We start from the raw sequence: 25,258 nt of genomic DNA, 5'->3' as shown, positions 1-25,258 counted from the left end.
CATCTCCAGCATTTATTGCCTGTAGACTTTTGGATAGCAGCCATTCTGACTGGCATAAAATGGAACCTCACTGTGGTTTTGATTTGCATGTCTCTGATAATGGGTGATGTTGAGCATCTTTTCATGTGTTTGTTAGCCATCTGTATGTCTTCTTTGGAGAAATGTCTGTTTAGTTCTTTGGCCTATTTTTTTGATTGGGTCATTAATTTTTCTGGAATTGAGCTGCAGGAGTTGCTTGTATATTTTTGAGATTAATTCTGTGTCAGTTGCTTCATTTGCTATAATTTTCTCCTATTCAGAAGGCTGTCTTTTCACCTGGCTCATAGTTTCCTTTGTTGTGCAGAAGATTTTAATTTTAATTAGGTCCCATTTGTTTATTTTTGCTTTTATTTCCAATATTCTGGGAGGTGGGTCATAGAGGATCCTGCTGTGATTTATGTCCGAGAGTGTTTTGCGTAAGGCATATTTTTGAAAACTAAAATATTTGCGGCATATGGGGCAGTGAGGGTTTAGGGAGTTTCCGTGAGGATTAGTATACATGGTTATAAATATTGACTGTTTTTCAAGACACAGTCCTCAGGCAAAATTTGGCAGGCCACCTTTCTTTGTAAATAAAGCTTTATTAAAACATAGCCACACCCATTTGTTGAGTAGCCACACCCGTTTGTTGAGTAGTTTTGAAATACTTAGAACCTGCAGAACCTGAAATACATACTATCTGTTTGGAAAAATTGTGCTGAAACTGCTCTTTAGCACTGAATTGCTATGGGAGCACACTTGTTTTCGTGATTGTGTACTCGGACACACTCAACAGGCACACTTCCTTCCCTAGGAACAGGTAGGCATTGTCCTAGGACTCTGACTCCTTCCTTGAGACATCCCCAGGCTGCATGACCCACTCATTTATTTTTCTATCAGACATCATCACTGTTGTAGCATGTAACCAAAATACATTTTACACATTAATAGAGATTTTTGCAATCACTTGTGGTGGCTGCCACGCCTTGTAGCTTGAGAAACCTGTTCACTTTGTCCTTTACACCAGTGCTCTTTAAATGTTTTTGCTCACTAACCGCTAAGGAAGCTTTGAAAAACTGTCAGTCCCTTCTTACACATTTTTTACACTGACAACAAGGCGTTTTCATAAATCTAAATAATAGATACCGATGTAATTTCTAGCACGTTATAAAATGGACTGTTTTAAGATGAAATAGTTACATCTCTTTCCTAAATGTATTTTAAAAATTGAAATGCCATCCCAATCTGATAGCACCTTTATCCATGTAATGGATGCTATGGAGTGCCACCCTGGTATACACTTTACAGCCGACACATTTATTCTGCCTGGAGTGGGTCTGCTGCTGCCACACATCTGGGTCTTCCACCGGAAGTGATTTTGATGAAAGACAGATACCTACTCAAAGGTTGTGGTCCCTCCTGAGAAGGCAGCCACATCCAGTGACTGGTCCATTGTGGGAATTCAAAGATGTGACCCTGTTGCCTTCATTCTTCTATCGGAGCTCCAGAGCACCCATGGGATGGATGCAGCCCCTAGGGCAACTAGACCACAACCCACCTTTCCTTTCAACCCGTTCCTGCTTCCCTCTCCTATCCCCTCCTCCCAAAGCTTAAGCCCATCCCAAAGTACAACCCAATAAGCCTTCTGCACAAAAACCTCTATTCTTTAGTGTTTCCTGGGGAACTTGACCATTTTTAAAAGTAGGTGAGTAAGCTTTTCTTTAGCATTAGGAAATCTCACAGGTTTTTTTCTTAATATGCTTGCACTTCCATTCCACTTTGCCCACAGAATTTTAGCCTACTGTTGTATAATTTTTATGTTTGAAAGTCTTGTATTGATCATCCTGTCATATTCCTCTGCAACTAAATTATTATATAAAATTTTATTTAAATATTTCTATGACCATAATGTTCTATATGGTGAATTTCTTTTGAACTGAGCTACCATCGTAATTGTGGTGCTGGAGCGGCAAGCGGCCAAGAGAAGATACCCCACATCCAAGGTCAGGAGCAGCGACTGAGCTTCGCTGGACTGGCTGTGAAGAGATACTCCACGTCCAAAGTCAGAGAAACCCCAGTAAGATGGTAGGCGGTGGAGCTGATGTGAGGAGATACCCCAAATCCAAGGGCAAAGGAGAAGCCCCAGCAAGACAGTAGGAGGGGCGAATTCGTGTTGGGATCAAACCCCACTCCTGCCAGAGATGCCAAGAGGGTTCAAACAAATCTTGTGCACACCAGGACCCAGGGATCTCACAGAGACTGAGACAGAACTGTGTCTGAGCATCTCTTGTGGAGGCACGGATCAGCAGTGGCCTGCCACAGGGACAGGGGCTCTGAGAGCAGCAGACTTGGGTATGGCATACGCCCTCTTGGAGGTCGCCATTAATTACACCATAGAGCTGCCAGAATTTATACAGAACTGGGAAATAGACTCTTGGAGGGCACAAACAGAACCTTGTGCACCAAGACACAGGAGAAAAGAGTGGTGACCCCACAAGAGACTGACCCAGACTTGCCTGTGAATATCCAGAATTCTCAAACAGAGGCATGGGTTGGTGGTGGCCTGCTGCAGGGTTGGGGGCACTGAGCGTAGCAGTACATGCATGGGATCTTTTGAAGGCAGTTATCATCATCTTCATTACCTCCACCATATTTTGGCCCCAGGTAAATAGCATGGAGGGAACACAGCTCCACCCATCAACAGAAAATTGGATTAAAGATTTACTAAGCATGTCCCTGCCCATCAAAACAAGACCCAGTTTTCCCCTCAGTCAGTCTCTCCCATCAGGAAACTTCCATAAGCCTCCTATCCTTCTCCATCAGAGAGCAGACAGACTGAAAATCACAATCACAGAAAACTAACCATTCTAATCATATGAACCACAGCCTTCTCTAACTCAATGAAACTATGAGCCATGCTGTGTAGGGCCACCCAAGATAGACAGGTCATGGTGGAGAGTTCTGACAAATTGTGGTCCACTGGAGAAGGGAATGGCAAATCACTTCAGTATTCTTGCCTTGAGAACCCCATGAACAGTATGAAAAGGCAAAATGATAGGACACTGAAAGATGGACTCCCCAGGTCAGTAGGTGCCCAGTATGCTTCTGGAGATCAGTGGAGAAATAACTCCAGAAAGAATGAAGAGACAGAGCCAAAGCAAAAACAACACCCACTTGTGGATGTGACTGGTGATGGAAGTAAAGTCCAATGCTGTAAAGAGCAATATTGCATAAGAACCTGGAATGTTAGGTCCATGAGTCAAGGCAAATTGGAAGTGGTCATCAGGAGAGGGCAAGAGTGAACATTGACATTTTAGGAATCAGCAAACTAAAATGGACTGGAATGGGTGAATTTAACTCAGATGACCATTATATTTACTGCTGTGGGCAAGAATCCCTTAGAAGAAATGGAGTAGCCCTTTGAATGCAGTACTTGGATGCAGTCTCAAAAACGGCAGAATGATCTCTGTTCATTTCCAAGGCAAATCATTCAATATCACAGTAATCCAAGTCCATTCCCTGACCAATAATGCTGAAGAGGCTGAAGTTAAACAGTTCTATGAAGACCTACAAGACCTTCTAGAACTAACACCCAAAACATATGTCCTTTTCATTATAGGGGAATGCAAAAGTAGGAAGTCAAGAAACACCTGGAGTAACAAGCAAATTTGGCCTTGGAGTACAGAATGAAGCAAGGCAAAGGCTAACAGAGTTGTGTCAAGAGAAAGCACTGGTCATAGCAAACACCCGCTTCCAACAACACAAGAGAAGACTCTACACATGGACATCACCAGATGGTCAACATCGAAACTAGATTGTTTACATTCTTTGCAGCCATAGATGGAGAACTCTATACAGTCAGCAAAAACAAGACCAGGAGCTGACTGTGGCTCAGATCATGAACTCCTTATTGCCAATATGACTTAAATTGAAGAAAGTAGGGAAAACCGCTAGACCATTCAGGTATGACCAAAATCAAATCCCTTATGATTATACAGTGGAAGTGAGAAATAGATTTAAGGGGCTAGATCTGATAGACAGAATGCCTGATGAACTATGGACGGAGGTTCGTGACATTGTACAGGAGAGAGGGATCAAGACCATCCTCAAGAAAAAGAAATGCAAAAAAGCAAAATGGCTGTCTGCGGAGGCCTTACAAATAGCTGTGAAAAGAAGAGAAGTGAAAAGCAAAGGAGAAAAGGAAAGATATAGACATCTGAATGCAGAGTCCCAAAGAATAGCAAGGAGAGATAAGAAAGCCTTCTTCAGCGATCAATGCAAAGAAATAGAGGAAAACAATAGAGTGGGAAAGACGAGATCTCTTCAAGAAAATTAGAGATACCAAGAGAACATCTCATGCAAAGATGGGCACAATTAAGGACAGAAATGTTATGGACCTAACAGAAGTAGAAGATATTAAGAAGAGGTGGCAAGAATACACAGAAGAACTGCACAAAAAATATGTTCATACCCCAGATAATCACAATGTGATCACTTACCTAGAGCCAGACATCCTGGAATGTGAAGTCAATTGGGCCTCTGGAAGCATCACTATGAACAAAGCTAGTGGAGGTGATGGAATTCCAGTTGAGCTATTTCAAATCCTAAAAGATGCTATTGCAAAAGTGCCACACTCAATATCCCAGCAAATTTGGAAAACTCAGCAGTGGCCACAGGACTGGTAAAGGTCTGTTTTTATTCCAGTCCCAAAGCAAGGCAATGCCAAAGAATGTTCAAACTACCGCACAATTGCACTCATCTCACGCACTAGTAAAGTTATGCTCAAAATTCTCCAAACCAGATTTCAGCAATACATGAACCGTGAACTTCCAGATGTTCAAGCTGGATTTAGAAAAAGCAGAGGAACCAGACATCAAATTGCCAACATCCATTCGATCATCGAAAAAGCAAGCGAGTTTCAGTAAAACATCTATTCTGCTTTATTGACTATGCCAAAGCCTTTGACTGTGTGGATCACATAAATTGTGAAAAATTCCGAAAGAGATGGGAAACCCAGACCACCTGACCTGTCTGTTGAGAAATCTGTATGCAGGTCAGGAAGCAACAGTTAGAACTGGACATGGAATAACAGACTGGTTCCAAATAGAAAAAGGAAAACTGGTTCCAAAATATGTCAAGCCTGTATATTGTCACCATGCTTATTTAACTTATATGCAGAGTACATCATAAGAAACGTGGGGCTGGAGGAAGCACAAGCTGGAATCAAGGTTACCGGGAGAAATATCAATAACCTCAGATATGCAGATGACACCACCCTTATGGCAGAAAGTAAAGAAGAACTAAAGAGCCTCTTGATGAAAGTGAAAGAGGAGAGTGAAAAAGTTGGCTTAAAGCTCAACATTCAGAAAACTAAGATCATGGCATCTGGTCCCATCACTTTATTGCAAATAAATGGGTAAACAGTGGAAACAGTGTCAGACTTTATTTTTGGGGCTCCAAAATCACTACAGATGGTGACTGCAGCCATGGAATTAAAAGACGCTTACTCCTTGAAAGGAAAGTTATGACCAACCTAGACAGCATATTAAAAAGCAGAGACATTACCTTAACCACAAAGGTCCATCTAGTCAAGGCTATGTTTTTTCTTGTAGTCAAGTATGGATGTGAGAGTTGGACTGTGAAGAAGGCTGAGTGCCAAAGAATTGATGCTTTTGAACTGTGGCGTTGGAGAAGACTCTTGAGAGTCCCTTGGACAGCAAGGAGATCCAACCAGTCCATCCTAAAGGAGATCAGTCCTGGGTGTTCATTGGAAGGACTGATGTTGAAGCTGAAACTCCAATACTTTGGCCACCTGATACAAAGAGCCGACTCATTGGAAAAGACTCTGATGCTGGGAGGGATTGGGGGCAGGAGGAGAAGGGGATGACAGAGGATAAGATGGTTGGATGGCATTACTCAGTGGACTCATTGGACATGAATTTGGGGAACTCTGGGAATTGGTGATGGACAGTGAGGCCTGGCGTGCTGCAGTCCGTGGGGTCACAAGAGTTGGACCCAATTGAGTGACTGAACTGAACTGACCATTGCAATAATTAGTAATGTACATCTGATCAAAATAACACAAATAAATTTTGATAAACCTTATACATGAAAAGTAAAAGTAGAAATTTGTGTTTAAGCTAGTGATTTCTATGTTTAATAAGTTTGTGTATCTGTGAACAAATATTATTTCCTGCTACAATGATAGTGTTCATCATCATTTGTTACATTTTCTGTTTTTTCTTTTTTTTTTAGATATACAATGGGGCTTCCCTGGTGGTTAGGATGGCAAAGAATCTGCCTGCAATGCAGGAGAGCCAGGTTTGATCCCTGGGTTGGGAAGGAATTGCTACCAATTCCAGTATTCTTGCCTGGAGAATTCCATGGACAGAGAAGCCTGGCAGGCTACAGTTTATGGGACTGCAGATTTGGACATGACTGAGCGACTAACACAAGTACAGTATCTGCGCATGTCACATAAATAAACAAATGGGAATGGAGTTAGTTTGCTTGTATTGTGCACCAATGTCTACTTTGAACTCCTGAGTAATTTACCAAAAATGAAGGACTGATAAAATACCAAAGATGATTTAAGAGGCTTATCAGCTGACAAGTCAATTAGTTTCTCATTTAGTTTTCTTGAAAACAACTGAAAACCACTTGAATTGCAGAAGGATTTATTAACCAGCCATTAAGGTCATTACCTTTCTCAATACCTGCACCATATTTCAAATAATTTCTTTGTCATTTTGTGTCATCCCAGAGGCAACACAGTAAAACTGGAAAATGGATGAAGAGCTGGCCTCTATTATGAATGAGAGTGGGAGATTGACAAAAGGGAAGACCTTGACTCAGGCTAGATCTCAGGTGGTCCATTTTATGACAAAAGTGTATATGGAGGTTGACATCCACAAAGTAGCCTTCATGCATCCTTTGAAAAGCTTCATCTCCCCTCAGAGGAACACTAGCTTGAGGGTCTCTGTGTCACATTAGTACCAAGCGCCTGAACAAGTGTGAGATTTCTCCTATAATTTTGTCCTTCCTATACCCTTTGATTATAAGCAGATGTTAATAAGACCAGGAAATGTTTGACAAAAGAGGCAGAGAGTAAGTTCTTCTATATTCTTTGGTATCAGCTTATCTGTTTCAGGTATTTCTATGTATCTCATTTTCTCTAATAAAAATGGGGATTTGCATCATTACAAAATATGACACAGTTTCACAGATTATTAAATAGTCTGAGACTTCCGATTGGAATTTCGAAGGGAGTGTGCATTCTCAAACATCTACCATTTTATTGTAGAGCTTATGTTTTCTGTTAGTTTGAAAAGCATAGTTTTCCTGTTGCAAGGCATGATATTAGAGGGAAGGAGAAAACATAATAAAAGGGGAAAAAGGGTGAGTGTGAGAGCAGCTTTTAAAGAATTGCAGTTGTATTTATTCCCTGTTCTTTTGTACCGCTTGTTTCTGGCCACGTAACTGGGAACACCTTTCAAATGACACAATCAGATGGTTCAAGAGAGTAGAAGAAAATGTTATCAAGGTCAGAAGTCTCCTCTCAAGGGCCACAGTCCTTGAAGCTGTTGGAATATTTCACATGCTAGATGAATCTTTTTTACAGTCTTCTTTTCTCAAATAATGATTTCCCATTGCAATCAAAATTATTGATCTTAGAAGTCTGAAAGAACTCAACTATAAATTTAAAACACAAGAGTTTGCAAAGTCATAGAAAAAGCTTCACTCAAGTATTTCAGGCCCTTCTCTGGTTGTCCAGTGACTAAGACTTCAGACTCCCAGTGCAGGGGGCCCAGGTTCCATCCCTGGTCAGAGAACTAAATCCCACATAACACAACTAGGAATTCAAATGCCAAAACTCGGGATCCTGAATGCCGCAACTAAAACCTGGCGCAGCCAAATAAATAAATATTTTAAAAATAAAATTGTTAATAAAAGAAAGAAATTCAAAACCTAATTCTTCCTATCTTTACTTTGGTTGTCTATTTTTCTTTTGAATTATTTAAATAATCTATCATATTCTTTGGTTGATACTGACTGGAACAGTAACCCTTTTCTTATTGATACATTATATATTAATGAGGTTTGATTTTATCTCTACAAAGCAAACAAAAATATGTAAAGATTCACATATAATACCTTAGTATCTGTTTAATATTCCTCTTCCTAGAAGGAAGTGTGTGTGATTTTTAAAAAAGTCAGAGTTTGGAGTGAGAAGACCTGAGACTGATTATGATTTTAGACAAGCTACTTAATTGAACTTCTATTTGCTTATCTATGAAATAGTGATAACAGTTTTCCTCTCTGACGTTATTACATGTATGTGAAAGACATATGTGAATATAGAGTGAATATAAACACATATACTCAAAAATACAGACCAATGAAAATAATTCTCTCTGCTCTACTCTGTGGAGTTTAAATTTTAAGGAAATGACAAAGAAGATTTTAAAAGTCTAGTCTTACTTATAAAGGATCATATATGTCTTATATATATGCATATGGTTAATTTATGCTTTTAATAATGAAACTAGGGAAAAAAATCAGTTCAGTTGAACACACAAATAATTTTATCAACATAGTATTTTCAGAGAAAGAATTCACTTCATTGAACTATCACAACACTGAATTTCACAGTTAAACCCACATGCAGATTGTAGTATAATTTTACATAATGTGTTTTGATGGAATGTGTTAAATATAAAATAATCCAATGCAATTTCCATTTAGCACATTGTACAGAATGAATTCTTCAGTGGAATTAACAAGTTCATAATCTCTCCCATAAGGTGCTATGTATTCAAAGTGCTCTGTAGCAATGAGGTTGAGATCAAAGAAAAATACTGTAGAACTCCACACAAATGCAGCTTAGTAATAAATGAAATTGGATATAATGGAGAGGAAACCTATTTTATAATGTAAGACAGTGGAGATCTATGATGTGCCATGAGTGATGTTCATCCTTAAAAGGGGGTGGGGTGGAAGGATTTCACATATATATCATTACAGTCATAATAAAAATGAGTTTAAAGGTGAGGTCATCACTTTTATAGTGACCATCATTTCCTCAAGTGAAAAGAGAGAAGAGACACAGAGGGTAGAAGAGACAGAAAGAGACAAAGTTCACGGTACTTCTGCAATCCATTTTCCAACTGAGACTAATCTTCAGTACAATCAATAGTCCGTGACAGCAGTTTTCAGACTATAGTGTACATCAGAATTACCCAGAGGGCTTGTTAAAACACCAATTGCTCTGCCCCACCCACAGAATTTTCAATTTAATAGGTATGAGACAAAGGCAGGAATTTATATTTGGAACAGTTCTAGGTGATGCTGATATCCTGATCAAGGTCGCATTTTGCGAACCACTGGTCCATTATATTAATACCTTTGATCACTGAATGACTCCTTTATTAAAATGAAACACACCTCTAAAGATAAAAATATATATATAAAGATAGTATGCCTGATTTTTAGGGATATAGGGCAACCAGTGTGGACTGTATAATGATTAGGGCAGCAATTCTCAACTTTTTCTACATAGTAAAATCAACTGAAAAATTAAAACAACAAAACAAAAAACTTATGCCTACACCCATCTAAAACTAATTAGATCTGAATCCCTGGGGTAGGATCAAGGATTGATTCATCCATGAAAGTGCCCCATGAAAGTCTAATGTGTAGTGTAACTGGAGAATCACTGCTTTAGAACATCTTCTTTCACCTCCTTACATAATGAAAAGATAGCAAAACATATGCGCCCTTTGAGACACTGGTGTATGAACAGAGATGTCACAGGGAAATTTAAATCCCCAAGAGACACAGCTACACAACTATTTCTAGTGATATGGGGGCCAGGGGTAATTTAGAAAGCAGTCATGACCGTTGGTTTGCAATGCACTGCAGGGTTAGTTCACAGGTTTGAAATAACAGAACCTGGGAAGTTGAGCAGCATGCTAATTTAATCCAAGTTTCTTTTCCACTGAATGACACCAACCAGAGTCTAGAGTCTCAAATGTTGGCATACAGGCTGATGTGCAATGTTTACCTGCTATAATGATTGTTACTCATTTTACTCAGCTAAATTATTTACTACATCAATTTAATTTGAGTGGCCCTATACATAAGTCCCCCAAGGATAAAATGCCACAGGCATTTACCTGTTCACCTCAGAAAGCAAGACTATAGAAACATGCAGAAAGAAAGGGCATTTTGAAATAAGATTTAAACATTAAATTACTGATCTGGCATAAATAGAAAGCATGACTATTTATTAGTAAATAGACATGCCATGGAACCCTTTTCTAGAAGGACTTACAGGTCTGGAGCAGTCTTTAGCACTGAAGGTAACTGGAAGAACATTTAGACCTCATTTTCACAGACAAAGCCAAATATTTTTAAATCAAATGCTCGTGTATGAAGCTGGGACTAATATATGATTATAAATAAATAGGAATTTAAAGAAACCCCAGATATCAGGACTGGGCCTTTCAGGTAATCTTTGGTAAAAGTCAAGCATTTGAAAATGATCAGTTTGATTTGAATATAGACATGTTAACTGTGTAGAATTAGGTAAGAGCCTTCCAGTCCTCCATCAGAAACCAGCACTCTAGGAAGGAGCTGAGCACCTATTCTCAAGGTGCGTGAGGTGCTACAGATCAGCTGGCAGATTGGGAATCACTCAGACAAGCACAGGGATAAAAAAAAAAAAAAGTTCTGGTGAGATATTCGGGTGAATCCTTCTCCTCCACTCCAAGTCTTCTGGAAGACATCTTGAAAATATCCTGAAAGACAATAAAAAGGATAGAACTATGAATATAATCACTCAGAATAGTAGAAACCAGGCATTAAGGATACATCGTGCAAATAATAGAAACACAAGGAAATGCTAGAAATAATTTTGGTCTTTAGTTATAATCATCAGTACTTTACAGATATATGTTTTAACATGCTTCAAATATTTTAATATATTTTATTAATTTATGCTATATATATTTATTAAACTTCACAGAACTTCAGAAATAAAGACAGCCCATTTAAAGGCAAATTAAGCCTTTTTCCTTTTGTCCCCATGGCACACGCTCTCCTCTGTATCCATCTTCCTGGCCCTGTAAGGGAGAGGAGGAGGATCTCACTGCTTGAGAGCTCTGCTTGCAAAGACAGAGGCTGGGATTTAGAGTTGTACAGGGGGTAGAAATGGGTCCCTGTATGCCTCTGGTCTGCCTGTCCATCTTGCCCAGCCCCTATCCTGATGGGCTCAGCAGCCCCTGGAACTGAAGCCTGTGTGTGCAGGCACTGATAAAGGGATGAGACAGCCCACAGGAGAAGAGGCCCCAGGTGGGAGATCTGTGTAATCCTGCAAACAGGTCGGGCTTAAACTCACCATCAGCCATGAAGTCTCTTAGGCCTTCCCCGGACTCAAGGAAATATCCAGGTCCTCACTTCCTCCTTGCACTGAAAGCTCTTGCTTCTCTTGGATTTCCCTGCAGTTGGGCTTTTCAGGGAGTGTTTCTGTGTCCTGTGGACTCTCTCTCCTGGCCTCTGACCTGTTCTCTTGGGATAATTCCAGTCTAAATTCTCCAGCTTCCCCTGACTCCTGCTCCCCATCAGGACTCCCCATCCCTGCCTCCTCTCCCACCAACTCAGACTCAGCCTCCAGTGTGGTTTCAGCCTTCTCTGCCTCCCCAGCTGCCTCTGGCTTTGGAACCTTCCCTTCCAGGTTAGAAGGTTCCTCTGGAGCCTCAACCTCAGCTTCCAGTGCCGAAATTGCAGTCATCTCCTTGGCCACTGGCACATCCTCCCTGCTCGGCACTATCGCCTCTATAGCCACCCTCTCTGCAGCTGCTGTTTCTCCTGGAATCTCATACACTGTGTGCCAAGCTTCCTCCCCAGCAACATCTGAAAAGGAGGAGACTTTATTTGCTTCTATTTCCCTCTCAGCAGAATCGTCCTCCCTCTCTGAAGCTTCTTCTGAGGCTCCTCCTCCTTGATGGGGGTCTTCCACAGTCATAACCACACCATGCACGCTCCTGTCCCCCTTAGGGTCCCCATTCTTCGGCACTCCTGTCCCCAGTGTGCACTCTTTATCCCCCTCCTCCTCTGCGTCCTCATCCATCATGTCACTGACTTTTCCTGCCATCATGGAATCTCCCTCGGGAACATCTTGGGTCAAGGCTGTGATGGCTACTCCCTCTGGCCCCTGTAAAGGCCCATCTTTATTCCTCCCTTCCTGGCTGGCGACCATGTCTTGATCTTTGGTTGCAGACCCCTGGGCCTCACCTGCATCCCTAGGAGTCTGCACCCTCTCTGTGGACTTGGTTTCGGAAGCTCCTGACACCCCCTCCCCTGCAGGGGTGGACTCCTCTTCCTGCTCTTCGTGGGCCACATTCTCAGTAAAGAGCAGCTCTGCTGAGCCTCTGTGCTCTGTGATTCCGGCACCTCTCAGTCTTTCCCCTCCTTCCCCTTTCCCCCAAACCGTTATGTTTTCTAGGGAATTTTCAAATCCAGGGGCCGCTTCAAACATGTCAACCTCCTTGTCTCTCAGTGAGTCCTCTCCTCGTTGCCCTGTGTCTTCAGTCACTGCAGATGCCCCCGTGGCTGCTTCATCCTCGGCATCACACTCCATTTCATTTGGGGAGGCTTGTGTCTCTTCCTCTGGTCTTTCTTCCTGCACAGGTTCCCCCCTTTTCCCTTTAAGATTTTGTTCCTCTTCTAAAGCGTCTTCATCCTGAAGCACCTCTGCCCTCGTCACCTTTTCTCTCTCAGATTCAGTTTCCCCCAGAGGTGTTTTTGACCTCTCAGCTTTGCTCCTCTCTCTCTTTTCTGAGTCTAATTCCTCAGGTAACATTTCTTTCCTGTCATCATCTTTATTAGACTCTGACTCCATCACCATGCCCTCCTTTTCCACCTGATCCTTACGAAGTCCTTCCAGGCTGTCCACTGAACTCCCCATCTGAGTAGCCTCAACCTTCTCAGAAATGGAGGAGCTCAAAGGTGTCTCCATCCCCGCGACTGCCTCTCTCTCTTTGGTCGGCTCGTCTCGCCCCAGCATTGCCTCTTCTAAACCCTCCTCTCTGTCAGATGTAGCGTCTTCCGTGGATTCCCTGTCCTCTAGGTCTGTGCATGCTTCCTCTTCACTGTCCTGCACGCCCAGCTTTGCAGACCCAACCACACTCACAGTCACGCTGTCAGAATTTCCCTTCTCTGGCCTCACTGCCTGTCTTAGGGCTGCTGTCTCCTGAGCACACCTTGAGTACAGAGCTGCTGCCTGGCTTGCCAGCACTGCCCTCTCTGAAGCCTGCCCACCTTCAGAAGCTGCCTCCTCCGTCTCCAGCACTGTTTGCATCAAGGCCTGTTCCTCAGCAGCCTCACCTTCATTCAGACCTCCAGAGTCTTCTGCTACTTCTCCTTCTCTGGCACCTAACCCTTCTTTATCCTGCCTTCTATCCCCTTCTGCTTCTGCCTCTGCCTCAACTGCCATGCCCTGAGAGAGCTCTCTTTCCTCTGTAAACTGTCCTACTAATGCCAGCTGTTGTACTTTTGGCTTCCCCTGCCCCGAGGGAACCTCATTAACCCCGGCTTTCCCCCGCAGTGCTGTATCCCCTTTTCCTTCTGTGTCAGCATCCCTGTGTTGAGGACCTCCACCTTCTTCTGCTGCTTCTTTCATCTCCAGGGTATGCTCTTCTGATGCAACTTGCTTGGACTTCTTGTTTGAGCTCAGTGCAGTCCTTTCCTCCACCACTAGATTCCTATCCAGTGCTATAAAATAAGGTTAGAAATCAAGGTTACTTTAATCAAAGTGCAGGAGGAGACATTACATATAATTTTCTATATATAAGAGATATTTATATATAATATCAAGGGGCTACTGATATTACATTTCATTTCCTCAATTCTAGGATACCATCAGCTGTAACATGCACCATGATTTAATAATGGCTTTTCGTGATGAAAAAAAAAAAAAAAAGAGCTATCAAATTTAATGGACACACATTGATATTAAAGGAAATTGAACATCAGAACTGTTGAAAACAAACAAAAAACCCCTATGTCTTAGAATAATAAAATCTCGCTCCCTCCCTCTCTTTCTTATACACACACACACACACACCCATACACACATACATATATCCCACTTTCAAATGAAATATTAGGACTTGCAGAAAAAATTATGCAACAAGGAAAAGAGTGAGGATTTCATTTTAGCAATCATTGTTCCCTACAGGATGATAATATGCTTGTTCTCAGCCTAGGTTTCTTGTACTCATGTGAGCATTTAGCAACAGAATCATAATGCAATATGAACTGATCATTATCCCATACATTGCTCCCATTAAAGCTGTTGCTGCTGCTAAGTCACTTCAGTCGTGTCCAACTCTGTGTGACCCCATAAACAGCAGCCCACCAGGCTCCCCCATCCCTGGGATTCTCCAGGCAAGAACACTGGAGTGGGTTGCCATTTCCTTCTCCAATGCATGAAAGCGAAAAGTGAAAGTGAAGTTGCTCAGTTGTGTCCGACCCTTAGCAACCCCATGGACTGCAGCCTTCCAGGCTCCTCCGTCCATAGGATTTTCCAGGCAAGAGTACTGGAGTGGGGTGCCATTGCCTTCTCTGTCCATTAAAGCCACTATATCTAAATTTAGTCATCAAATAACTTCATAGCTCAAGGTAAGACTTTATACTATAGATACAAATTTGTGTTGTGGGTCAGAATACCTCCCCTCTACCTTCAGAAATTGATTTGCCTTTGGCAAAAGAGGATCACAGAGCAAGACAGGACTTTGTAGTCTGGGACAATTTTCAACATAAATAACCTACTTGAAGCATTTCATAAGTTTCTCATCCATATTTTCCTGCAAATCTGGGTGTGTTAGCTATCATACTTCAATAAATACAAGTTCAATATTTCTTAAAAGGCTCCAGATAGATTTCTTATCCTTTAGCAAATATGTGCATCTCTGTTGTAGTGATCCACACAAAATAAATAAAAGCATTTCAGACCAAAGGCCAAAGCATTTAAATTTTTCAACTGCAGAATGATACTTAGGGAGATTCAGTTCAGTTCAGTTCAGTTCAGTCGCTCAGTCGTGTCTGTCTCTTTGTGACCCCATGAATCGCAACACGCCAGGCTTCCCTGTCCATCACCAACTCCCAGGAGTTCACTCAGACTCACATCCATTGAGTCAGTGATGCTATCCAGCTGTCTCATCCTCTGTCATCCCCTTCTCCTGCCCCCAATCCCTCTCAGCGTCAGAGTCTTTTCCAATGAGTCAACTCTTCACATGAGTTGGCCAAAATACTGGAGTTTCAGCTTTAGCATCATTCCTTCCAAAGAACACCCAGGACTGATCTCCTTTAGAATGGACTGGTTGGATCTCTTGCAGTCCAAGGGACTCTCAAGAGTCTTCTCCAACACCACAGTTCAAAAGAATCAATTCTTTGGCACTCAGCTTTCTTCACAGTTCAACTCTCACATCCATACATGACTACTGGAAAAACCATAGCCTTGACTAGATGGGCCTTTGCTGGCAAAGTAATGTCTCTGCTTTTGAATATGCTGTCTAAGTTTGTCATAACTTTCCTTCCAAGGAATAAGCGTCTTTTAATTTCATGGCTGCAATCACCATCTGCAGTGATTTGGGAGCCCATTCTCAAACTACCATACAATTGCACTCATCTCACATGCTAGTAAAGTAATGCTCAAAATTCTCCAAGCCAGGCTTCAGCAATATGTGAATTGTGAACTTCCAGATGTTCAAGCTGGTTTTAGAAAAGTCAGAGGAACCAGAGATCAAACTGCCACTGGATCATCAAAAAAGCAAGAGAGTTCCAGAAAAACATCTATTCTGCTTTATTGACTGTGCCAAAGCCTTTGACTGTGTGGATCACAATAAACTGTGGAAAATTCTTCAAGACATGGGAATACCAGACCACCTGACCTGCCTCTTGAGAAACCTATATGCAGGTCAGGAAGCAACAGTTAGAACTGGACGTGGAACAACAGACTGGTTCCAAATAGGAAAAGGAGTACGTCAAGGCTGTATATTGTCACCCTGCTTATTTAACTTCTATGCAGAGTACATCATGAGAAACACTGGGCTGGAAGAAGCACAAACTGGAATCAAGATTGCTGGGAGAAATACCAATAACCTCAGATATGCAGATGACACCACCCTTATGGCAGAAAGTGAAGAGGAACTAAAAAGCCTCTTGATGAAAGTGAAAGAGGAGAGTGAAAATGTTGGCTTAAAGCTCAACATTCAGAAAATGAAGATCATGGCATCTGGTCCCATCACTTCATGGGAAATAGATGAGGAAACAGTGGAAACAGTGTCAGACTTAGGGAGATTAGAGCTTCTCAAATGGTCCTCTCTATGCTTTCTATCAATCTAGTCTTCTTTTTTTGTAGAAGACACTGGAATAGATTCTACAGAATAAGTTATAATGCCAGGGTGCCGACTTCCAAATGGTATAAATATATAAAGTAGGCAAGTGTGTCTTCCTCGTGGTTTTCTCTTGCTTGCCCTTTTGGCTAACCATCTCACCCCTACCCCATCACCAACAATTTCCCAGAAACCGAAAGCCCTGATCTTGCTCGCTTCGTCCTTACTCTGTTACTCCATCTGGGACTGTCCTATAACTGCAGTTCCTCTCCTAACACCACACATGGCTGTCCTTTGTTCCTCCTCTTGGCCTCTTAGGAGCTATTAAAACAAGCCATTATGAAGTCAGACAATAACAGCTGATATTACATTTCCCTTTAAAAATGTATTTGGACGGTAACTTTTGATATATTCATTGAAGGGAGTAACAGAAACTTCCCCAGGAGAAGGGATAAGCTACACACTCCAGTTTTTTGGGGTTTCCCTGGTGGCTTAGTCGGTAAAGAATCCCACTTGCAATGCAGGAGACCTGGGTTTGATCTCCCTGGGTTGGGAAGATACCCTGGAGGAGGGCATGGCAACCCACTCCAGTATTCTTGCATGGAGAATCCCCATGGACAGAGGAGCCCGAGGGGCTGCAGTCCTTGGGGTCACAAAGAGTCAGATGCAACTAAGCACACAGCACAGCAGAAACCTCAGGTCTATCAGTAGCGTGCCATTAAGTTTTATAGGAGGTCCTCAGCATACCACAGCAGTTATTTATTGTATTAAATGTAGAGCCAAATGGGCTTCCATGGAGCCAGTTCACCTGAAAGAATACGGTTTGTTTTATTTCATTGCAGATTACTAGATTTAAAACAAAATTAAATGAAAGCCATGAGAAACAACATATCTAGTCTCTTTAATAGTATGTGTATTACTATTCAAATTCCTGCATGAAAGTATACTTCAATAGTCAGTTATAAAAAACATTTAAGCAAAGTCCTCTGTTTTGCTAAGTTGACCTCTAAATTTATGGATTAATTAAAGAACATTCAGGAATACAGGGTAATAAAATTGCCTAGCCACTAGGTAATAATATATTGTGCCTAAAAGTGGTAATGGCATCTAGCTGAGTTATTACACACACACACACACACAGGGGAGTCAGAGATGACATTCCTGAAGCAAGGGAGAAAGCGTAATTGAAGCCCTTCTAAGAAATATCAATACAAAAACATGACGTGTTTTTGCTAGTAACCTCATGGGGTTTTGAAAAAAAATAATGAATATAAGAAACCAAGCAATATTCACAAACAGGGGCAATTTGATTTAGTGACTGAGTGTGTACTTGGGAGTCAGACAGATCTGGGTAAGAATGCCAGCTCTGCCACATAATTGTGTGAACTTGGGAAACATATCTCTAAGTATTCATTCTCTTATCCTAAAGCGATAATAGCAATCTTTGACTCACAGAATCTTTTTAAGAACAAACCATAAAATGCTTGCCACAGTGCCTGGCACACAGAGAGCCCTAACAAATCTTCCTTCCACATTCCCCTCTCACTGCATACAATATGCGATATATTCTCACTTGAATCAGATTTAATAGACAACAACTACTCTGCCCGCATTGCAGAAGTTTTGGGAGGTATATTAGAACTCCTCTGGTTGAATGCCCACTATGAAAGACTTGGATTCTTGAAGCCCCGAGTCCTTCTGCAACTCAGTCCACTCAAGTTCAGGTGTCACCTGGCTCTCTCCACATTCCCTGGGGGCACTTGAGCTCAGGGAGCCAGTCTAAGTGCAAATCATCTGACTGCTACTATTTGTCTTGAGTAACAAAGTCCTTTTTCTCTGACCCAGAAATCTTGTATCTTCTGATGCATCTGTGAAACTGGCTAATTTGTCTGCTTGAAAATAGAGTGAAGTCTCAAATACCTTACAGGGCTTGATGCCCATCATTAAAAATTGGATGTGGGGGGTAATGTGACCACATGATGAATACAATGAAGCCCCCTCTCCCTCCCCTACTTTCACACACACATACATGTATTCAAATTGGGATATTTTTAAAAAATTATCTACTAAATACAGGGAAACCTGATTTCAAGGACACAGGCTGTGTGACTAGATATGTATGAGTCATGGTCTGTTGAGTCGCTCTAATTGGCACTCCTGCAGCTGGAAGACTCATCATCAAGAGCCAGGTCATTTGCTGATGGCAATGAATTCTTGCCTAATTTTAAAAAATGAGGAGTTCAAATAAATCATCATGAAATGTGTCTGGGCTCTTCAAGTCTCCAATGGGTCAGTTAGGCACATCCACCTAACTGGGCGACAAGCTAAGGAATAAGATTGGTCTGAAAATCCCTACCAATATTTTCTGTTATTTGCAGTCCTTTTTTACTATCTGAAATCCTTTTTTAAAAAACAAACTCTAGGCACCAATGTATTCAAAAAAAGAATAACTTTCATATCTGATGTCAGCTCCAAAGCTCCCCTTAATGCCTCTCAACCACCTCCTGCCATCACATTCACTGGTCAAAAAGAAAATAAAGACGGAAACAAGGATAAGAAGATGAAAGATGGAAATGGCACTGCCTTTGGCGGAGGCTTTCTGAAGATCTTTCCTAGGTAATGATGCACCCTTACCTGCACCTGTGTCAGTCTCCAGCTTCCTTGAGAGCTTCTCTCCTTCGTCTGTGCTGCTAACACCAGACTTGTAGTCGTAGTGGCCATAGAGGCTAGAGTCCGCAGCTTCAGCTGCTACCTGTTCAACTGATTGGAGACCACGTAAAATATCAAAAGGTGTTGAAAACAGGTCAAGGAAACATTGTAAGTGAAACAGCAGCAAGTGGGGTTAATTTAAAAGCATTCACGTTAAGACCCTGTTTTTAAAATGTCAGGATTAAACAATGTTCAAGCTATGATTTCAAAATGAAAAAAAAATAGGAAATCATGAAGTGAAGAAATCCATGCAAAGAGATACTTACATTAAAACAAATAAACAAACAAACAAAAACAGAGGCAACAGCCAGAAGCAGTGACAGATTCGCCAAAGGCACATGCAATGAAATGACTGTAAAGGAATTTAGTTGCCTTTTCCTTTTTAGAAACGTGTTATGGCTTTTATAATCCCAATCATCACTATTCTTTTAGATCTCTAAAACTACCAGAACTGACTGTACTATAAGCATTTTATCCATTAGTAGATATTTCAGTGATGTGACCCCAACACTCCATGTGGACAGAGCAGAAAAGATATTGCATAATTCCTATAAATTTGACAGTAAAAGCTGCTGTAGACATTTCTGTTTACCTGCACTGATTACTAGCACTGAGCTTTAGGAACGCAAAGACTTAAAGAGTTCAAGTTCCATACTAACTGTGTCACCTTGGGTAAGTTCTTTGGCCTAAGGCTCAGTCTCAGCTTCAGTATACTCATCTGTCAAAAAGAGATATCTTAGTGATTAAATGGGGAGCATTACATGAAATAATACCTGTGGAACATGTTTATGTTTAACTTATTAGCAAGTGCCTAAGCACCTAATGTGGCTTCCTTGGAGGCTCAGTTGGTAAAGAATCTGCCTCCAAACAGGAGACCTGGGTTTGATCTCTGGGTTGGGAAGATCCCCTGGAGAAAAGCATGGCAACCCACTCCTGGAGAGTGGAGAATTCTTGCCTGGAGAATCCCCATGGACAGAAGAGCCTGGCAGGTTACAGTCCATCCCTGTCTACATCCCTTGCTTATCATCAGATCCTGTGTCTCTAAATCTCTGACAGCTATCATCACATCACTTCCTGGTTAACAGAAGCTCACAGAAGAATACTAGACCTAGATTATCCCTTTTATATAAAACATAGTTTCTCCAAAATATTCTCCCTCTCTATCTTTCTCTCCCTTTCTTTCTTTGCTTCCCTTCTCTCTTACTTTCTTGCTTTTTTTCCTCTCAGATAGGCTGATCCAGTTGATCCAGAGACTGTACTTCAAGAAAAGAAGAACTAGAATGTGATCCCTTGCTCAGTTTAAGGTGAGTTGTTAAGAGGCAATTGGTTACTTACTCATCCCTCTGTGTTTGGAAACAAATAGTGAGATATCTGGTTCACATAGCTTTCAGGGGAAAAAATGGAAAGAATTAACTGCATTAATCTTAAGAGAATAAAAAGGTGGAAGTGGAAAGAAGTGCATCACATAGGCCAAATGTATTCTCTGTAAGCAGTCTTTGAGCATCAGTTTTCCTCACTCATCCAATCCACCAAATATAAAAAGGTTTTTTTTTTAATAATAATAATATAGTTTAGAGATGACATCAACTCATGACAATTAGGTTATCATTGTATTTTCTTTTTTTAAATCAAGTCAATCCTTATTTTAGTAACTTTATAACATAGTATATATAAGTTAGATATCGTCTTTCCTACTATGCTAATGCTGGCACTGTTTAACTAGAGAGTCTAAATAAACAGTGTTTTAGGTCTTTGTGTATAAATCTGCTTGACCTGCTAAGCAACAGAAATCCCAAGGTTGGCAGGACAGGAGGGTGGAGGGGAATTTGATTTGGTATCAATTACTGAAGCTCTGTTTCATCAGAGCCAACAGGACATCTAAGCTTTTCCCCAAGTAGTCCACAGGCTATAAAGAAATATGGTTTACTATACAGTTACAGAATCGTTATGTTGTATACTTGAAATTAATATAATGTGGTGTGTCAATGATACCTTAATAAAATATTTAATATGATTTACAATAATAATAACTAAAATAAACAATTAGCAGCTATTGAACCAAAAGACTATTCTAAGAAGCCAAACAGTACTAGCACAATCTGTAAATTACAGACTCACTTAGAATTTCCTGAAGCATGTAGTCCTTCTTTCTCAGGACTGTAATCACCACTTGCCCATGTCAGCTAGCTTACCCCTGGAGGGTTAGGCTTTGGAAGTCAATGACAGCCTGTACAGGTAGGTGCTGCCTGATTCAGATTTAGCAAAAATGGGACACCGGCCTGAGCATCAAGGATTTATTAGGTGAGAGATCAGAAAAGGCCTTACTTGGTCATTTTTTTCTCAGATGTTCTTTTAAAACTGAAACTTAAAAGCAAGACCTCAGCCAGTGTCTAACCTTGACCATTTCCCACCTACTGTATGGGAGGACGGTGCATGCTGAGACTCCCGCGTCAGCAGTGTGACACATTGCCCTGTTTCCTCTATCTATTTAGCTCTTCATCCCTCAAGGCTCTGCTCCTTCACCTTGCTATAAAGATGACCATTAAAAGCAAACAGAACTGTCAGTTCCCATAGCATCTGCAGCAAAATGGAAGAGGCTCATACAGAGAATTCCATAGGAAAACATCTTTTCAACTCAAATGCTATAGGATACTTCGAGATATTTTTAAAATACCAAAATATTATTACATTACAGTATTAGCTTTCTATTATGAAAACAAACATTTTACAAATAATATATGTTACTTTTCCCAAGTATGAAAAGAGTACATATTCACTACTTGAAGCTTGAAATAATAATAATTTAAAAATGCAGGGACAATACAACTAAATACAACAACAATATCCTATTTTCACCATTCAGAAACAACTACTAGTCAACATTTTGGCAGGTTTCTAAGTATGTTTTTTTTTTTACTTTACTACTTCTATAAATAACATTTTGTATCCCATTTTATTCATTTAGCAAAATATTGTGACTGTTTCCATGTATCATTTAATAAGAACTATTCTTTAATAACTGCATGGAATATTCTAATGAAGATTTACTAAAATTTGGCTAACCAATTGCCTGGTGTTAAATGTTGAATTGTTTCTATTTTTTGTGATTATAAAGCTACTTCAAATATAGCTCATAATTATTTTATTATTTCTGACTATTGCCTCAGTATAAATTCTTGGAATTGGAATTACTGGGTCAAAAAGCATGATAACTTTTAGATACTTTTGATATATGTTTCTCTATGTTCTTCAAAAAAGGAGTTATAAATTAATAATTTCACCTCTAATGATAAAGGGGTCTTACGTCCCTGTACTATTACAGACAGTTTCTCAGTTTCCACCAATTCCTTCTAAATTTGATAATTTAGTCATTGAAAAGTGGTGGCAAGGATATGGTTTTCAATATTAGTAGGCAAGCTTTCTAAATTCATTCCCTTTCCTCTGCTTCTTTTGAAGCTAAACAAACCAGCAATTCTGTATCAGAAGAAAGTTTTGCCAAGAATTGTTTATCTGAATTTTAAGAGCCTAAGAAGACTCTGATGCTGGGAGGGATTGGGGGCAGGAGGAGAAGGGGACGACAGAGGATGAGATGGCTGGATGGCATCACTGACTCGATGGACATGAGTCTGCGTGAACTCCAGGAGTTGGTGATGGACAGGGAGGCCTGGCGTGCTGCGATTCATGGGGTCGCAAAGAGTCGGACACGACTGAGCAACTGAACTGAACTGAACTGAAGAAGGCCATATAAACAGAGTAAATATATATCCAGGTTTATTCCAAGTTCCCAGTCACTTTGAAAACTATGACTGTTCTTTGATCACTTTTTGTGTCGCCAATCAATTATCTTCCCAGCAACTCACTATGACAAAATTCATGACTAACATTATCTGCCTACACAGTGAAGATGTTCGTATGTTACCTTTGGCATTGACACATGGCTTACAAAAAACCCAGGATTAATTACAACTCAAGACCACACCTGTTCAAAGATAACATTCAGAAAGCTAAGGTCTATCCTCTACACAGTGGCGAGAATAATCTTTTCAAAACTTTACGCTCGTGTCATTTGTATGCTCTGATTTTTCCAGTGACTTCCTATCGCAGAATAAAATCCTCCTAATGGCATAAGTTTTTTTTCCCCTCTGGCCTCATCTTCTCCCACTCTCAGCTTGTTCATTCTGCTTCTGTCACACTGACCTCCTTCCAATTCTTCACTCAAAAACGATGCCCCCAATTTAGACTCTGCGTTTGCTGGGCTCTCTGCTTCTTGTGCTTCTTCTTCAAATGACAGAGTGACTGACCCCTGCACCTCATTTCCCTCTCTGCCCAAGTGTCCCCTCACTGAGAGAGGCCAGCCCTAAAAAACACTACCCCTTCCTCAAACCATCACTCTATCTCCTTGCCTTGATTTTCTCTTCTGCTAGCACTTAGCCCATATGCCCCATTACATGTTTGTTTTTCACTTATTGGGCATATCTCTTCCCAGAATATAAACTTCAATATAGGCAAGCACTTTGTTACATTCACACCAAGAACAGTGTGGCATAAAACAGATATCTAACAAATATTTCAGAAGGAATCTATGAAAACAAATAGCTAGATACTTTCACAATTCACTCAGAAATTGTATTTAGAACTGCAACTCTTAATGCATGATTTTCTTGTTCTTTCATCAAGACCATTCTATCCTGCCTACATGATGATAAAATTGCATTTTATTTAAATCCTACTGTTAAGGTTTATATTACTTGGCCAAGCACTATGACTTCTTCTGATTCAAATATGAAAGTATAAAATGCCTACTTCTATATACATTTTACATTATATAAAACTTTATTCTTAATATTTTATTTATATTCATAATGTATAAATTATATTAACTTCACAAATTAAGGCACATGAATTATTCCACCATGAGAATACAATGTGTCACAATGCATTAAGACAGCTTGAACTAAAAATAACAGAGAAAACTAAACACATTTGAATAACACTATGCTCTATAATACTGAATTAACTCCCAAGGACACTATCTCATTGTAGCTAGCAACTATAATCTTTTACTTTACCCACTTCACTGCATACGACTTATCTTTTCTATAAATTCACCTGATTTTTTGGTGGACTGGACAAAACCTAATTAAGTGTGATATATCATAAAATACTTAGAAGGAAGCTATCACTTTCTGTTATCAACATGAAAGGTATGAAGGCATTAAATGCAGTACTTTACAAATTTATCCATTGCTATAAGTGAAAACAATTCAGATTAAATTATATTAAGTTAGACACAACGAAACATCATTAATTGTGTGTGACTTTTTGGCACTGAGACGTTCTTAACATAATCACAATTTTTATTCAAAGTCTAGTGGAAAATGATTAATTTAGTACTATGCAAAATGAGATAGAATCTTTTACACATTATCTCAGCCCCCATTTCATTTCAACCTAAGGTTCTAATCAGGGAGCTAAGTAAAATATTAAAATATACACATTTCAATCTTCACTAGCTTTCTGGTTTAATTTATATAAGCTAACTTTTGCAGCACAGTCACCTAAATGACCTTCATTTCAAGCACATAACTTTGGTTCCATCCCTTTCTCCCTCAGCCACCTAAGTGAAGATTTAATTAAGGAGAAGGAATCACCATAGCCTCTCTGCTTGGCATCAATATAACACATGATGCATTCAAGATCTGGTTTATTTTATCTGAAATTTTCTTAGGAATGTTTACTCATATAAAGACTTTTGAGAATATTTGTTATTACCTATTATTTTAAATATTTACAAATTTATTGCATCATTTCCTTAAAGTTTATTTTAAAAACATCAGTACCCAACTGTTATTAATCTACTAATCCTTAGAGGTTTTAATACCATAATTCTTTTACATTATCCTGAGTATTTTACAAGATTCTTGTGCTATTTTGCTTATAAATGACTTATTTTCCACTGTTCTTTAATCTGTCTGCCTTTAGGTCTCTCTAACCTAGAAATTTTATTCCTTTGTGGAAGACAGGCCATAAAACAAATCTACCAATTCTTACACAGAAAGCATTATTTAAGAAAAGTTGCAGAGTTATAAGATACTAAGGCGATACAACGGCATAAAATGTACAGTAAATAATAA

The 25,258-nt window shown here is 40.1% G+C and overlaps 1 protein-coding gene across 1 annotated transcript in view; it reads right to left on the bottom strand.

The window, feature by feature from the left end:
• Positions 1-11,434: 11,434 nt before the first annotated feature.
• Positions 11,435-25,258, bottom strand: part of ERICH3 (glutamate rich 3) — a 120,560-nt gene continuing 106,736 nt past the window's right edge. Inside the window, exons 14-15 of the mRNA XM_052638053.1 lie at positions 19,050-19,175; positions 11,435-13,791 (exon numbers count right to left, since the gene is read on the bottom strand). Of these exons, the coding sequence (XP_052494013.1) occupies positions 11,435-13,791; positions 19,050-19,175 (2,483 nt within the window). The remainder of the gene's footprint in view (positions 13,792-19,049; positions 19,176-25,258) is intronic.

This window comes from Budorcas taxicolor, chromosome 3 (genome assembly GCF_023091745.1).
Source record: "Budorcas taxicolor isolate Tak-1 chromosome 3, Takin1.1, whole genome shotgun sequence".
Taxonomy (NCBI): Eukaryota; Metazoa; Chordata; class Mammalia; order Artiodactyla; family Bovidae; genus Budorcas; species Budorcas taxicolor.
Note: the sequence above shows the minus strand (reverse complement) of the source record. Positions and strands in the feature narration are given on the sequence as shown.